Here is a 16,206-nt window from a genome sequence, read left to right as displayed (position 1 = left end):
ACTGGCAGTGTCTGATTCATTGGGAAAGGGGGTGGGGGGTTGTTACTTAAAGGCTACCCCCAGATTAATGGGCCATAGCAGACAAACTGTGTGTGATTCAGACATAATTAAGCTTTCTGTCACTATCAATCACTGCGCTCGCTCTTTTTCTAATCAGTCCATTTTATTGCAGCTAATATTCCCTGGACACTGAGATCAACATCTTGACCCTCTAACAATTGTTCCTTCTCTCTCACAAGTGTCTAGACGTTTGTCTATGAAAGTATGCGTGTACACAGATGCTCAAACACACACACACACACACACACAAAAACATCTTTAGCCACAGAGTGGCAAAGGTTCACGCATAATTGCACACACATACATTTCTGCAATGCTAGAAACAATCTCTCATAACTAGGGTCTATGAAATGGGCATGTGTGCGCTGGATATTACAGCTCTGCAATGTGACAAAGTAAATGAAACACACACAGCCCACACGCGTTCGGTTGGAACCTCGGCGCCTTCCAGAGCCTTCAAAGTGATCAACACCAGGATATCCCTGAAAACACTCACCCACATCGTGTGTTTAGAGGGTGTTACAACACATCAGTCACACTGACACAGACACAGTACCACAGTCCAACTCTCTCAGCAGCCTTCAAACCAACAAAATGCATCACAACGACACTGCCACTGTACACACCTGTTTTGTCTCTGCAACATTCCTTCGGCGAAGTCGTCCGCTGTGTTGTCAGCAGCAGATTTTGTTTTTGCTCACCTTTTTTTAGAGGATGAGGTCTATAAAAAGTCCTCTAATGGTTCCATAGACTTCCAAGAAAAGCCCCCCCCCACCCTGATCATGGATCCTCTGTAACCAGGTGACTGAGATCACACTGCACTCTGGTTCTGAAACACTAGTCCTTAGGCAACCACAGACAAATTACAGAAGGCCAGAGGAGCACGACCAGGGAGAGCAGGCCTGTTTAGGCTTCGAGTTGAGGGGTCAGGGTACAGGTAGAATAGTTTGATTTATCACATAAAAGGACAAAACTGTGGAATACTAAATTGCTTCAATAATATTCAATAATAGTTTCAATAATATGATGAACATCATTGACAGAACACGCCACTATGGTAACATGTCGTGTACAATAGAGCAGCACAGTCCCCATTATAAATCCTGGCAATGGCTACAATTGGTCATCTCTTCCACGCGTTCAGTAGCAGGTTTCCCCAATTATCTGATTCGAAACACCCACTCAAGTCCACAAGCATTTTGGTCCTCATTTCCACCTAGCAACAGGAGACACCACGCGTGAAATGAAGGTTAAGGTTTTCCATTAGACAGCATAATGAAATAGCCAAATCAAGCAACGCATATCACATAGTACGTCAAAACCTACAGCCCTGTAAATGGAGTGTGAGCAAAGGTTAATTGCCAGTTACTGAGAGCACCCACTTGAAATTGCCTGTCCAGGTGGCAGATGGTTCACTGTAAATCTCAGGAATTATGGCATGAGGAGTAACATGGTGGCCTACTATAGGTCTACTTGCTCATTCTTCATTTCTCCCCCTGAAAAATGAGGGTTATTTTTTATGTTTCAACATATGAAAATAAAACAAATGAATATTCCTGAATTACTGTTTAGTCTCTCCATCTTTTTTGAGTATTTTTCTCTTTATATGGTTTAAGAAGTGTATTTCTTTTGGTGTGATAGTATTGCATTAGCAGTATTAGTAAACCTGCTGGAGCATCCATACAGAGCCGCGCAGTTGACAGTAAAATAACCCAACACATTGTTACTCCTGAATCCATGAGATGACAGAGAGAAAATGCAAACGCAAAACAAATGAGTACTTTTTTTTTTTAGACAAGATGATACGACGCTCTCATGGCGCACAGATGCGCAAAGGTTTCAGTGCGCCGTGCGTAAACGGTGCAAGTAGCTGCATTCTTACCTGTCGTCGGTCTGCCAGTCCCCGAGCAACAGGTCTCGGAACCGGTACCGAGGGGGCAGCGGGAGCACCTCCTTCTCCAGTTCGACCATGGTCCCCCTCCTTCTTAGACCCCAGAGACAGAGACAGATATCACGGCAAACCGCACCTCCACACTGAGGAGGTGGACCCCCCAAAATCCAGCTCCGTTCCTCTTCCCTCTGCTATTCAAAACGTACATTAATAAAGAACACATTGATACACCTCATGGTATCGTCTCCGACTTTGCCCCCCCCCCCCCCTTAACAGAAAAATCAACTTCTGTCTTTTGTAGCACCCGTCACAATGCAGCTCTACTTTTCTCCCAGCCGAGGCAACAGGTCGAGGATGTTCATCCGTCGGTGCGTATAGGGGAGGCTCCACTTTTACTGTGACAGCTGGAGAGCAACTGGTTGGTCTCTCTCAACACCAGCATCCTCCCTGGCTGAGCTCCGCATGGACGCACAGACTGCAAATGTGTAACCAACCATTGAAGAACACTGTACTGTTACAATGACTTTTCATTTTAGGGAATCATAATGAATAAAAAGCATAAATAAAAATAACAAAACAATACTCTTTATAAAAATAAAAAATAAAAAAAATCTGAATAATGAACAATATGCGTTCTCTATTAACATCTGCGCTGAACAAAATGCTGTAATCATGAATGATGAGAAAACTGTGATCCCCACAAATGTCCATCACACTTCTGTGGAGACCTGCGCGCATCTCAATCGTGGGTCCACAACGACGCTTCTGTTCCATTTGTTCCTATTTCTGCAAGTGGAGCTGCAGCTTTTCTTATTTCAACTAGGCTTCTATTGAATATTATGGGGCTGTAGTTCTCTTTAGTCTAATTGAGGAAGCAGCGCGTATGGCATGCTGGGAATTGTCTTGCTGAAATGTATAGAGACAACACGTCCAATTTATTGAGTACAAGGTTTTGGCCGTCCACATTCGACACTTAACACGATTTTGCACGGCTTGCCAACTGAGCTCTCAGTGCTTTTCTCCTCTCACTAAGCGTCCGTATGCTAAATATAATCAAAACACACAGTGGAAGCGGCAGATATTCGATGGAAAACACAATAAAAGCAACACAATGATCACATCCAGAAATAGAAGTTCCTGTTGAATTGTCACTATGAACTCACTATTATCATGGCATAGCCTAATTCCCTTTATAAACGTCTTTAATCAAAGTTGTAACCACTTGTCAACAACTCTCATCATGCACCAAACTCACCTTTTCTATTGTGCTACACTGCTGTGCTACATATTAGTCTGGCCGCCACTCAGACCATGTCACAGGTTTAATCTTGTGGAGCCTGTGGTCATAATAGAAGCAGTAATGAAATTCAAATGTGGTGCTTGAGAGCACTGTTGACTCAAAGCCACAAACAACAGGTGTTATTCAAATTAACTTCCAATGATTAATATTAATCACACACAAACGAGCCTTGGCAAACCGGCACCTCTGTAAGCTCCAAACAAAAGCTTCTCTGAAAGGGCCAGAAAGGACTATTGCCTATTGAATTGATGAGGGAAAAAAACAAAAAACAATGGATCTCAAGAATAATGTGACACTGTATAGAAAGGTGCAGGATTTGGTTTGTTGTCGGTGTTTTAGTGCCCTCCCACATTTCAGCCCATATTCCTAAGTGTGATCATATGTCATTTTTACTCTGAGACAGCTGAACTGCTGTTTGAGCTATGTGCAAACTTATACTGCCTGTCATTCAGTTTTACTGTCACTGGTTTTGTCTATTTTGCCCTCTGGTGGTCATCATGACACAGACACGCAATCTGTAGCAAACACGGCCCATTTATCTGATCCAACAGTTACATGACAACTACTAGTCAGCTGGGATGTAAGTTAAAACACCAGGACACAGATGCATTTATTAATGTTGTGCATTGAGGGAAAATTCAATATACCTCTGTAACTCGCTTAGTCACATTAAAAAAACAGTACAAAGAGGTTGACAGGAAGGCAAAACATTTCATTTCAAGTGGGTGGGCCTAGCTGTGTAGCCATGGTAACAACAAAAAGTGACTGAGCATATCGGAGGAGAGAGTTCATGTGTTTCAATCTTCATTTCAACCCCATTCAGCCTCACATTATCATAATGTGTAGTCTGATGACAATTTTCAGAGGCTCAGTAAAGAAGGTTGTCGCAAAGGACAATCAGGCTTTATCCCTTCAGATCAAAAGCCATGCTCTTCACCGCCAACAAAACAGGCGACACAAGTACAAACATAAACAAAGAGTAAAAAAAAAACATAAAATCATCCATAAAAAGGTCATTTAAAAGATACAAAAATCTTTCATCTCTATTTAGAGTAAAATAATTTCTGTCCAAGTTCTATTCCAAGGTAACATTGACAGAGGCCAGAGCGTCCACAGCCCAGCTGGGGTACTGGTCACGAGATGGAAACATTCGCTTCATGAATGTCCGTATAAACTCAGGGAAGCGGCCCTCCACAATGCTCTGTCTCACGGAGCGCATCAGGGTGAGCTGCAAAGAGAAATGTTTTGATTAATTGAGGGGAAAAAAAATAATGTGATTACTGACCTCCGGCAGGAAAATCACCTTCAGCGTGTACGGGTCAGCTACAGGTCAGGGCAGGGCACAGTAAAAGTGTCTACAAGCAGCAATTTAGACATGACCCGTACATGTTTCAATGCAGTTAAAAACTTGTTGGGACGTTTCACTCCGGATCTACGTGGCGGCTCAACAGGCTAACCAACATGGACGGACAGTGTCTGTTATTCCCTATTCTTAGCATGAACAGTGTATTTTGTGCCAGATCTGTCACAAGAGGAGTCTCTTCATTGTTCTGATAATGTCAGAATAGCAAAGAAAGTTTCTGACATTTTGGGGTCCACAGAGAGTCTTGAGGGATTTAATCAATGTGACTGAAGCAAAGATAAGAATCACATCACATACATTTGTAAAGTTCAACATTTTGTTACATTTCTGTTGCAGAAATTAGAAGATGAAACACATTATGAAACTCATTATATATGTGGCACAAATGCAGAAAACTAATGAACTGATAAAACACTGATAGGTGCAGTTTTCAGATATATCAGCTCTTTTTAAGTGAATAAAGAAATAAGTAAAAAAAACAGTACTCTGGTAATTTGAAGTAAATGACTTTAAAATGTAATAGAACAATATAAATGGCTTTTTAATTCACTTTTATTTATATTGAGTTTCAGTTTTTTTTATCAATCAAATGGATTGATAACATGCTTAAAATTGATTAGAGCATATACTTGTTGGCCAGTCTACTATTGTTATTATTACTATCTCATGTGATCGAATCTAACTGTCATAAAGTCTACTTTTCTGACATTGTCATAGAGATGTTATCCCTGGCAAAAGTGGCAAAACTTGAATTTACACATTTCTGATAAAGTCACAAAGTACAGATGGCGCAAATGCAATTACTTTTCTGCTAAATGACCTCCAGCACTCACCTGGTAAGCAATGTTATGGATGGTGATGTGATGCATGGCTGCAGTGTCACTCTTAAACAGAGCATGCAGGTAAGCTCGACTGTGTCTGAAACAGAAAACAGGCGTATTATTTACTTCTTCCTTCCACTAGTACAGTTTTATAACATATCCACTGCACTGCAGTGATTCATAAATTTCAGATTAGAAAAATGTTATGACAAACCAAAGAGGAACAACCTACACGACTTGTGAACCAAACCTCCAGGCTAAAACAATGACTGTTGTTTGTTCTCAGCTTACCTCTTGCAGGTGGGACATTGGCAGTCTGGGTCTATGGGCTGGAAGTCCTTGGCATACTGCTTATGTTTTACCTGGAGAGATCCCCAAGGCACCAAGGCAGAGCCAAACCTCTGAGGGAAAAGAGACATAATTGTCTACTACACAGCTGAAATCAGTTCTCAGTATGAACTATAACCGCTGAATGAAAATTTTAAAGTGATTTCTCAGTCTGTGAGGTAAAGAGAGCTTACTGCAGTGCGGGTGGGGAACACGCAGTCAAACATATCACATCCCAGGGCGACACACACCACCAAATCCACAGCATACCTGCAGCATGTGAGGATAACATACATTCTTATGTCAGGTACTAACATCATAGCCAACGGACAGTGCAGTTCTCACTGGAGGTTTTCCTGCATATAGTCAAACGTACCCCACACCCATGAGGTATCGAGGCTTTTCTCGTGGCAGGTGGTCGGTGCTGAGTGTGACCATCCGCCAGAAGTCATCCTTCTCCTCTCCTCCACTCAGGCCTCCGATGGCAAAACCAGGAACATCACGCTGAGTCATTTCTACAGGAAGGGGATAAGATATCTAAAGCACAAGTTCGATCCCTTATCGTCAGTGTCTTTCAGTCAAACTATGTGTGCGAAGCTTGCTGCCAATATCCTTGGACAATGTTTATGCCCTTTGTTTTTGTATTACTGGATTCCTCTTCATATCCTGTCACTTTGAACAGGATAAGTTATTCTCCAGGTTACCTCCCACCTGTTTGATTCACACATACTTACTTGTTTAATCAGGAAACAAATTATTACTTACATTCATGGGTACATGAAGTGGAGAATATCATGTAAAGCATATCATGTAAACTTTACAGTTAAATATGGCAACTTTACAAATTATTTACATAACTGGATTTTGAAGGCATTCAAATGTGTGCTAAGGGTCTTCCCAAGTATGATCCAACCATCCAGGATGCTTGTCAAATCCAGTCTACAGGGACAGAAGTAGGTGATCTAAAGTGGAAAAAGGATCTCTGCAGAGCAGGACTTTTTTACCATCTAGACAAGCCTTGCGCAGATCTGCATTCAGCCCTCCCTGTATGATGGCAAAAAGGTTCTGTTTGTCTGGGTTTTTATTAGCTGCTATGCAGCGGTCCAGCCAGCGAATAGATCTGTGCATGGCCTCTTCCACCCGTGGTCCTGTCACAGTACTGCTGATAACATCATCCAACTGCATCATGATGTCTGACCCTGGACAAACACAAGAGAGACGTGGAAAGGTTGTCTGTTAGCCACGGGAAAGTTAAAGGGAAGGTTCAAGTCTTTGTCCCTCAACACTGACCCAGACTGTTCTGTATGCTGATGGATTTCTCAGGACTTAGGAGGATCTCTTTGCCATCATAGGGGGACTTGAACTTGACCCCTTCCTCAGTGACCTCTGAGAGTTCAACAAGAGACACCATCTGAAAGCCTCCACTATCCTGTAAGAAAAAGGAAGTGAAACACATGATTTCAGCACAAAACACAAAAGCACCTCTTCTACTCGTGTGAATATAAAAAGAAATCCCCCGCTGCCTTTAACTCTTCACAATCGATGACTGCTACATTTATGAAAGCCACACTCACAGTTAAAAGATTTCTCTTCCAGTTCATGAACCCATGCAAACCATTGGCTTTCTCGATCAAATCAGGTCCCTGTATGCAGAAGAGTCGAAACGGAAAAACACATTTACTAAAGAAAATGCCATGAATTGGTGCAGGCACTATTAAAGCCCAATAAATCATGAGGAAAAACGCGGACTGATATGAGTAGTGACGCCTACCGGTCTCATGCCCAGGTGGTATGTGTTCCCAAGACAAATCTGACATCCAAGACCCTCCAGCTGATCCACAGTGATTCCCTTCAGGGTCCCCTGAGTACCGACGGGCATGAAAACAGGGGTGCTGACGGCGCTGTGTGGCAGTATTACATCGCAAGCTCTTGCTTTTGTCACTGAGCATTCAGCAACTATTCGCAGAGTGAGGGGAGAAGCTACAGACAGAGCTTTCTTTATGGACATGTGGTTTTCTGGAGTATTTGTCTCGCCTCCACACTCTATGATGGCAGCCATATTGTAGTGAACATATGACGTGAGGCAGCTGAAAGTGACAGCCGCGTTGACCAATCTGAAATCAGCAATTTGATCAGAGTCAAAGGCACGCCTTTTAGTTATCCAATCAGAAGCCTCGCTTTGTGGAGAGGCAGTAGAGTTAGCCAATAGGCTGGCAGGTTTCTCAGACAAGAGGCGGGTGTACACGCACCGGTTTCGATCGGATGTCGTCTCCCCTGACCGGATGGTGTTTGTGTGGAGGAAGTTTTGTTTTGCGAGTTTTCCGTCCGTTTCGACTGACCGAGTATTTAGTTAATGTGCGTAAGAGAACACGAAATGATATTAGTGTGAGTTGCATTACCGGTGACTGCTCAACTGTTCAAGAGGTAGTAAAAGCCCGAGCTGTGTGAAGCGGCGGAGCTCAACAGAGTAACCCGAGAGCACCTTGCTGCTAAGCTAACGTTACCTAGCTAGTTAGCGCGGCTAGCTTTAGCCTCTGGTCTGCGTTGTGTTGAGGGGGCTCTCTGAGCTAACGAAGCCATGGGGAACCGGGGCATGGAAGACCTGATTCCCCTGATCAATAAGCTTCAAGACGCATTCAGCTCCATTGGCCAGAGTTGCAATTTAGACCTGCCTCAAATCGCTGTGGTCGGGGGACAGAGTGCTGGGAAAAGCTCAGTCTTGGAAAATTTTGTTGGCAGGTAAGCTACGCAAATGAAGTTAAGCTTTGCAATGATCAAATAGCTTATATAGTTTATCTGGTGTCGCGTTCTCAAACTGTGTTTTTGATTGTCCAGCTGGTACGATATGTGTAGAAATGCATTTTGCCATAAAGCAAAATTAATGTTAGTTACTCTACCAGTACGTGACGACAATAGTATTTTGCGCACTTGTCGTAAAGCTGGCTTGATAGTGTAGAGTGGCTGCAGGTTCAACAAATAGACGTAAATTTGCCCTTTACGTGGCAAACCAGAGGGCCAGTGGGCTCCTGGGTTTTTTCTCTAGTCATTGCCAATACTTTGCACAACATTAATGTCTTTTAAAACTGTGAGTAAATTTCTGTTCTCACAAGGTCCCTCTTTACACCCTACCATTTTGAAGATGATAAACTAAGACCTTTATAAACATGACAAAAATCAAGGTCTGTGTTTGTAAAGTGCACATTATGACACTCAGTTCTCGGTAAATCATAGTGCTGATGATCTTATATTGCCATCTGACTATTTGGCCTTAGCTCTGAATGGAAACTTCTTCCAAAGGCTCTGTTTATATTTCCAGGCCACACCCAGAAAGTCCCACAGGATTTACATTCATCAGTAATTATTATTTGGCCTGCAGCTTGCTGCTGTTGATTGGAATTTTATTGTCTCACATGAGAGTATGTTGTTTGATTAGCATTGGGAGGGACAGTAAAGTAGTGAGGGTAGAGTGAGCCGCCTCCTTTCCTTAGTGATGTGGATTTTTACAGCTGACTTTATCTCCAGTAAGGTTTTATATTGTGCACTGCATTTGAGCTCATCTCGTTAAAATTCAGACAAGCAGCGCAAGCTCTCATCTTTAGCAGACACAACTTCCTTTACCATCTTCCTCTTTTGCCTTCTTGTTACTGTTTTTGTAGAAATTAGGGAAATAGAGTTGACATTTCTTCATTCTCTGTGATGTAAAGGTTCAGCTACAGTGCTCCTCCAAAGGCTGGTCTTGTCGTCCTCAACAGGCTGATCCTGTTGTCTTCTCCCACATCAGCAGTGAATGAGAGTGCCCCGCAGATAAAGAAACAAACCAAGCTTGCTCTAAAGCAGCTTGTTTAGCAGGTTTCCACCTAGACGCTCAGTGTGTGTAACCCAACCCACGCAGGGATCGAACAATCACACACATACACGCAGGCCAGCTGACAGAGAAGAGGAAGTGCATTGGCTATTAAGATGGCATGCAGACAGGCCTTTTGGTATAAACACACTGGTGAGAGCATGTCGTAACTGCTCTCAGGCAAGAACACACATGAAGATTAGACTGCCACTAAGACCACATTAATTCAGATGAGTGGAGTTTTGCAGTGTGAGAACACTTGACACACATCAGCTGTAATTGCATGAAACATTTCATGTTGACCTCAATTTTAATGCCTGCGCCAGCCTTCCACTTTCTGCCTGTTGACGGGACTAGCAAACATCCATTTACTCAAAAGTCGCACAAGTACTTTACAGATATGCTTTGGCATGACAACACATGTACACACTCATCCTTATATGAAGTATGTGAGTGGTACACGTAAGTGTTTACTGTGGCTTTTTTCCACTTGAACCTCTCAGTTGTTTCCTCCTGCTGTATGCAGGTGCACGTGCAGGTTAACTTGAGGGCTGACAAGGTGGAACAGTAAACTCAAACTCATAGCTAGAAGGTCAAGTGTTACTTCAACCTGAAAGGGCATGGGAGTTGCTGCACTTCACTATAGCAATAGGCGTGTTCATGTAAGGGTGACTCATTGTTGATCCAAGGGTTTGTTTGAGCTCGGGAGCAGCTAATACCTAAACCCTTTACCATGTCATCTATTACACAAAACTATGAGTGTTGAGTGTTGTAGGATAATTGATTTTCAAATTCTCTGTTGTGACAACAGATTCCAACCATGAGCGCTGAGCCACTGTTACAGTCAGTAATGGTTGCTCTGTAGTTTCCCCAGCAGGTTAGTTTTTTTTCCCTTGGTGAGTAGTAGTTGTATGTAAAAGGCTGGCTTCATCTCTGTGTCCCCAGGCATGAAAATAATCCCTCTTTCCCTTTCCGTGGCACCACCGACAGTAGACACAGAGGGACTTGGTGCTGGGAAGAGTGTATGATTCACAGAGCGTAAATGCTCCTCCTTTTCAGTCTCCCGCCTGAACTCCATGCTGATGTCATGATCTGATGGGTGCCAAGTGACTTAACTTACTGCTTCACTCTCTTTCATTTGGCAAATTGTCTGCCATTATCATTTGTATGTCTAGACCATGTTTGCTGTGTAGTTACTGTTTCACAGTTGACACAGTCCTGACTTTCAACCCATGCATTTCAGGCGGGATTTAGATTGCTCGCTGGTGTGTGCGACCCATCTTGTTGATGTGATTTGGGCCGCCGTTCCCTCCATGTTTGTTATGGGAGACCAGCACACGTTGCCTGGATGGTCTGCATACTTTGCTGCACAGAAGCTAATCAAATCACTCTGGCTCAACAGCCTCATGTATTTGTGAATGTTTCTGTCTTTTGGGAGGGGTGTGGGTGTGTTGTTGCCTTGTTCGGTTTTGCATCAAACCAACGCACTAAGGGGCTTTTAGTTTTGCCGACAGATTGAACATACACTTAATACATTATATACACTAAAATCTTCTGTACATTATGTTAACAAGTATTAGTCTGAGTGTTTGAGAACAAATTATTTTACTGACGTGTCTACGGTTTAATGCAAACTTTGGATCATGATTAACTCTCAGTTTAAAAATGACTGTGCTGTGTTGTGACGTCTTTGTCCCAGAGGAGAGACATCATATCTAGCACTGCAAGCTGGCCTGGGTGGAGGTTGTTATCAGATCTGTGGCGAGCAGACCACTGAGAAACCAGGAGTTTTTAAGGGTGTTGGACCAGTTGTTCTAAGTTTAAAGCTGTACTAGATCGTTAACAGTTTACCCTTGACCATGAATTGAATGTGACAGCCTTGATCTAATTTCATGCCAATTTTGTAACAGCAGACTAACTTCTTGATGGCAGCATAGATATATAAAGGAATTTGAACAGATATATCAGCAAGTCTGGATATGCGGATGCGGCACCGTGGACGTCCCTGTGAGGAAGAAGTACAAATAACTGAGTGGCAGCAAGCAAAGGGATTTTCCACTAAGCAGCTGGATTTTGCAAGTGCTTGAAGAGGCTTTGGTGTGTAGTGATGCCTCTTGATATCCACAGTGACAGACTTAGATGCGGGAATATGGGTAGCCATAATTATACGTTCGTTGCCACACCACAGACCCACAGGATATGTCCCACAAAACCACAAACACATCTTTGTATACTATATCCTCCAGTGAGATCATACTATGACCTCAGAGTTTCACATTGGTTTCCATGTTTGAAAACCCCTGCCAGGCCTCTGTAGGCTCGAGGAAAAGGAGCATCAGCTGTGGGGTTTGGCTCCTTAGAGTTGCTCTGCCAGTTTGTAATCGGCAGAGGCTGTTGGGCAAACAGGCAGGTAGGGGGAGGGGAGTCGGCTTTCTTGTTCTCCCCCTGCTCTACTCTCTCTTGCTTTTGCTTTCTCTTGTGTTAGAAGCAGGGAGGCTCACAGACTGATGCTCTCTGCTTGGCTATCCATAATGTATGAAATGATACACAATCTGCTCAGCCTCGTCCATCATTTACAGCGCATCAATAATGGAATCCTGGCCTCTTGCTTCCTTTCAATATGCCACTGCTGTTTATCCTATTCTCTGTATGAAGACTGACTGGTTCAATTCTGTCCCCGCATTACGTCTTTGCAGAAGAGCATTTTTTAACAGTTTCTTTGTATGAGTTTTCACGTTACTTTTACTGGCACTTTATTTTACTGTCGTGGGTCTGACCAGAGGTTACTTGTGGAGCCAGTGAGACGGCATTTGAATCCTGAAAATCCAGTGAGTCACCTGAAACTGGAGAAAAGCATCAGTACATTAGCAGTGTCTTGAAGGGGTCATCGTTGCTGTGAGCATCTTACTGCCATTCTTCACATCCCGTCTAATTTGTCTGTGCTTTCCCTCAGCCTATAGTGGCTTTGTTTTTTTTTTTATCTCCCTCCCTCCCGTGCTCCCATTCCTCATCCAGGGCATTCTATACTGTTGCCCCTGTGGACAAATGCCTGCGTGATCCGCATTATGTGCATGACACAGCACCAGCACTGAACCACAGACCTGTGGGTTTTTGCTGATGCAGGGAACATCCAGAATGTTCCCCACTGTTTTCACCACAGGACTACAACCTAGGAATAGCTGGCAGTATGTAGTATGGCAGCTCCTCTCTTTTCTCCTGTCCTGTGGCTGACATATTGCTTCCAGTCTGAAGTCAGCAGGCAGGCTGAGCACCACCATGGTCCCCTCAGGCCTGTAGGACTTGGCTGTAGGGAGGATAAGGAGAATGTGGGTTAGTGACACACTCAGCCCTGCTAAGACTGTTCCAGGACTGGGGTTGGTGATTACCACCAGATGTAGTGTGTTTGCAGAGGAGCAGAGGGGCCCACTAGAATGGGAGGGAAGAGCAGAAGACTGGGTGGAGGAGCCTCATCTGAAGGCTGACTAAGCAACTTTTGAGCATGTGGTGAAAAATTCCTCAGGTACCATGTCACTATAAAAGCAACACACCAGCCAACTGTGAGAAAATTTTGATGTTTCTGTTGCACCAATAGCATTTGCAGATGTTCGTTTAGAGTCATCTCATGCTTTGCTCAATGCGTCACCTTATGCAATTATGAAGCATAATTCAAGTTTGTAATCGAGAATGTCCACAAAGCAAAGCAGTGGCCAGTGTCAGGCCTGAGTCTATTGTGGTTAAGCTGTTATCAGGGGTGATATCTCATGTATTGGCACAGCTTGGGTTCACATTAAAGCTAAAAGTGGCCTGCTGAAACTATGAGCCTTGTCCATGCTTTAAATAGCCAGTAAATCAAGCAGCTTTATTGTTAAGCACAGAACAAGTTAATCAAAAAACACCACATTACAAAATCTTTGCAAAAATAAATCCACCATAAAATCAGAACTTATACTGGGCTTTTCCAGACATTTTGATTAGCAAAATATATTTTTACAGACATGAATAACTTCCTGCTCAAATCTGAGATCTTTTGATGATGACATGAAGTGACATTTTGAGTCTGTGATCCCGAAGATCTTGTTTGAGATATTATATCAAAATGAGTGTCGTCTGAATGTAGGCCGTTCAGCTGTGAATCAAAAAATGTATTCATATCCTAGTAAAATCACCACGGGTGCTGTCAGAGTGTTCCAGTAGTTATTCCATTATTCATTGTCTGTGGAGCGGCAGCTCTAGGATTTGTCCTTGGGTGACATTATGATTACAGTCTGCTTCAGCATGAAGAGAGATTTGTTCAAATTCGTAAATTAAAGTAAACTGAAGTGTAGAATATGGCAGATGTAACAGGGATTTTAGGGATTTTCCCCATAACAACAAGAGTGGGTGTGTTTGAATTGATCCTTAAATCTCTATTGATGAGAGAAAATGACTTTGCCACATTTGATTTGTTGTCAAAGAAGTTGGAGGCGTGAAATTCCCCAGTGCCCATCAATTAACTAGAGGGCACGCTGCGAGGAAATGGACATTGAGTGTAATGAATAATTGAACATTCTCCCTGTCTCTCTCTTTTTTTTTTCTCTGTCTGTCTCTCTTTCTGTTGCTTTTTGTGCCCTGAACTGCCCCTATTTTACCCAACACGTCCTCCCTTTTTACTCCCAACATTTCTGTTGTTTATTTTTCTTCCTCTTCTTCTGTCTGTCTCTCTTACTTAGGGACTTTCTTCCACGTGGATCAGGCATTGTTACCCGCAGGCCTCTCATTTTGCAGCTGGTCAACAATAAAGCAGGTGAGTGTGCCTTTCCTGTGCACAACCACATCCCTGTCTCCTTTCATCACTGCCCTGTATGTGGCCTCTCTGTCACAGTGCCTCAAGCTATGCACCCTGTCTGCTATTTGCTGCCTTCATCTCTTTAATTTAATATTCCCTTTTTCCTCTCTCTCTTCCCTGTTATTTCTTTCCCTTTGTCCTTTTCTCTCCATCTACCCTCCCTTCCTGTGCATCACCTTGTCCCTGTTTGTGTAGAATATGCTGAATTCCTGCACTGCAAAGGGAAGAAGTTTGTGGATTTTGATGAAGTCCGGGCGGAAATTGAGGCGGAGACAGACAGGATAACAGGCTCCAACAAAGGCATCTCTCCCATACCAATTAACCTCAGAGTCTACTCCCCACACGGTAATGGACACAAGTCATATTGTAAAACACACACATCAACACTTTGAGCCCTTTGGCTTATACAAATCAATTTTTCATGTTGTATGACAAAATTTGTCATGAGACGATATAAATTTGTCAACCATCAGAGGTTTACTGTTTATACCATGTGTATTCCTTAAATATTTTCAGTTGTATCAGGTTATAACAACAGGATTTTATCAAATCAGTATAGTGAAGTATCTTGATCTGTTAGGATTTAATTCACTTGGTAAACCAAAAAAAAAACCTTCCAGCTTTGTCTAGTTTGCGGATTTTATCCATAAACAATTTACCTGTAATGTAATCGTATATATTGTTATCATCATATGATATTACTTCTACTGCAGTTCTGTCTGTGTTGCCAAAACAGAACTACAGAGCTGTTAACAAAATAAGAGCCTTGTAAGGGTTGCTGTGATTTGGACAAGTGTGGCTTTTAGTAAAAGCTAAAAGTCACTTTTGTTATATTCATTAAATGATCACAAAAATCTATTCATCTCCTTGTTGGAGCCGTCGCACAGAATTCACAGTCAAATTTTGACATTTTCCTGTTTGTTTCTTTCAGTTAATTTAACACTTGTAAGTAATAAGGCCATTCATTATTTGATCGGATTAAATTAGACTTAGTTTTACAACAGCAATAATGTGTTGCACGCAAGATGAAAGCTTCCCCTCCCAGTAGAGAAACACATGAACGTGAAATTAAGGGTTAATAGAGTAAATGTTGACACAAAGCACAGGACTGTATTTAACTTTAGCTCGCTATGTAAAAGAACATATGAACAACACTATGAACAGGCTGTGTTTTCTCAACACGGTGATTGCCCTTTCATTGAGAATGCTCTTGATTAATCAAACATTTATTTGTCTCACATCCATCACTACCTGAGTTTCCATTTCATTCAATTGCTGTATCAAGTAAATGATGTGTCAAATTAAAAAGGCTAAAGGAAAATAAATTGCTTTCTGAGAAAAAAAATGGTTATAGAAACAAATTACCTGAATGACTAATGATATATTGTTGAGGTTTGTGGAAAAACATCTTTCTTTCTTATTTTTATGACTTTTTTCCATGTGGTTTAGTGCTGAACCTGACCCTGATCGACCTTCCGGGAATGACTAAGGTTGCCGTCGGAGACCAGCCCCCGGACATCGAGCACCAGATCAGGGACATGCTGATGCAGTTCATCACCAAGGAGAGTTGTCTGATCCTGGCCGTCACCCCTGCCAACACTGACCTGGCCAACTCAGATGCTCTGAAGATCGCCAAGGAGGTGGACCCACAGGGTAACCGTGCAGCTTTCTAGTAGTTCAGGAGTCAGAGGGCAGGCCCACAGACTCACTGCTGAGTCTTGTAACTGTCCTTTCTGTCTGTATTATTTTGTAATACATGTAGTAGGAAATAAAAG

At 42.6% G+C, this 16,206-nt stretch overlaps 3 protein-coding genes across 9 annotated transcripts in view; 1 reads left to right on the top strand and 2 right to left on the bottom strand.

Annotated features, from left to right (window-relative positions):
- The window catches only part of kcnt2b (potassium sodium-activated channel subfamily T member 2b), a 36,978-nt gene extending 33,629 nt beyond the window's left edge, over positions 1–3,349 (bottom strand). For 2 of the 3 annotated variants that reach the window (XM_071472562.1, XM_071472578.1), the window contains exons 1-2: positions 3,207–3,349; positions 1,943–2,426 (exon numbers count right to left, since the gene is read on the bottom strand). In XM_071472562.1, the coding sequence (XP_071328663.1) occupies positions 1,943–2,031 (89 nt within the window). In that variant the 5' untranslated portion in view covers positions 2,032–2,426; positions 3,207–3,349. The remainder of the gene's footprint in view (positions 1–1,942; positions 2,427–3,206) is intronic. The other variant, XM_071472571.1, reaches the window with a different exon arrangement.
- A 265-nt stretch (positions 3,350–3,614) lies between these two features.
- Positions 3,615–7,852, bottom strand: qtrt1 (queuine tRNA-ribosyltransferase 1). Its single transcript, XM_071472644.1, has 9 exons — positions 7,534–7,852; positions 7,337–7,405; positions 7,053–7,191; positions 6,767–6,961; positions 6,139–6,277; positions 5,957–6,032; positions 5,727–5,836; positions 5,448–5,532; positions 3,615–4,479 (listed from the first exon to the last, which is right to left on the bottom strand). The coding sequence occupies exons 1-9, from the start codon at positions 7,819–7,821 to the stop codon at positions 4,327–4,329; spliced, it is 1,254 nt and encodes a 417-aa protein (XP_071328745.1). The 5' UTR covers positions 7,822–7,852; the 3' UTR covers positions 3,615–4,326.
- A 175-nt stretch (positions 7,853–8,027) lies between these two features.
- The window catches only part of dnm2a (dynamin 2a), a 27,672-nt gene continuing 19,493 nt past the window's right edge, over positions 8,028–16,206 (top strand). For 3 of the 5 annotated variants that reach the window (XM_071472606.1, XM_071472589.1, XM_071472597.1), the window contains exons 1-4: positions 8,029–8,501; positions 14,316–14,389; positions 14,627–14,776; positions 15,881–16,084. In XM_071472606.1, coding sequence (XP_071328707.1) covers positions 8,341–8,501; positions 14,316–14,389; positions 14,627–14,776; positions 15,881–16,084 — 589 coding nt within the window. In that variant the 5' untranslated portion in view covers positions 8,029–8,340. Of the gene's footprint in view, positions 8,502–14,315; positions 14,390–14,626; positions 14,777–15,880; positions 16,085–16,206 lie in introns of all 5 variants that reach the window. The other 2 variants (XM_071472612.1, XM_071472620.1) reach the window with 1 other exon arrangement.

This window comes from Trachinotus anak, unplaced genomic scaffold (assembly GCF_046630095.1).
Source record: "Trachinotus anak isolate AG129_WGS33_773 ecotype Australia unplaced genomic scaffold, CSIRO_AGI_Tana_v1 ptg000003l, whole genome shotgun sequence".
Classification (NCBI taxonomy): Eukaryota; Metazoa; Chordata; class Actinopteri; order Carangiformes; family Carangidae; genus Trachinotus; species Trachinotus anak.
This window is presented reverse-complemented; position numbering and strand designations above follow the sequence as displayed.

What these genes read in the sequence shown, in the direction of transcription:
- qtrt1 (XM_071472644.1), bottom strand. Translation starts at nt 7,821, where the DNA reads ATGGCTGCCATCATAGAGTGTGGAGGCGAGACAAATACTCCAGAAAAC. An exon ending in ACCACCTGGGCATGAGACCG is followed by an intron (nt 7,406 to 7,533) that starts GTAGGCGTCACT and finishes TTCTGCATACAG; the next exon opens with GGACCTGATTTGATCGAGAA. An exon ending in GCGCAAGGCTTGTCTAGATG is followed by an intron (nt 6,278 to 6,766) that starts GTAAAAAAGTCC and finishes CCCTTCCTGTAG; the next exon opens with AAATGACTCAGCGTGATGTT.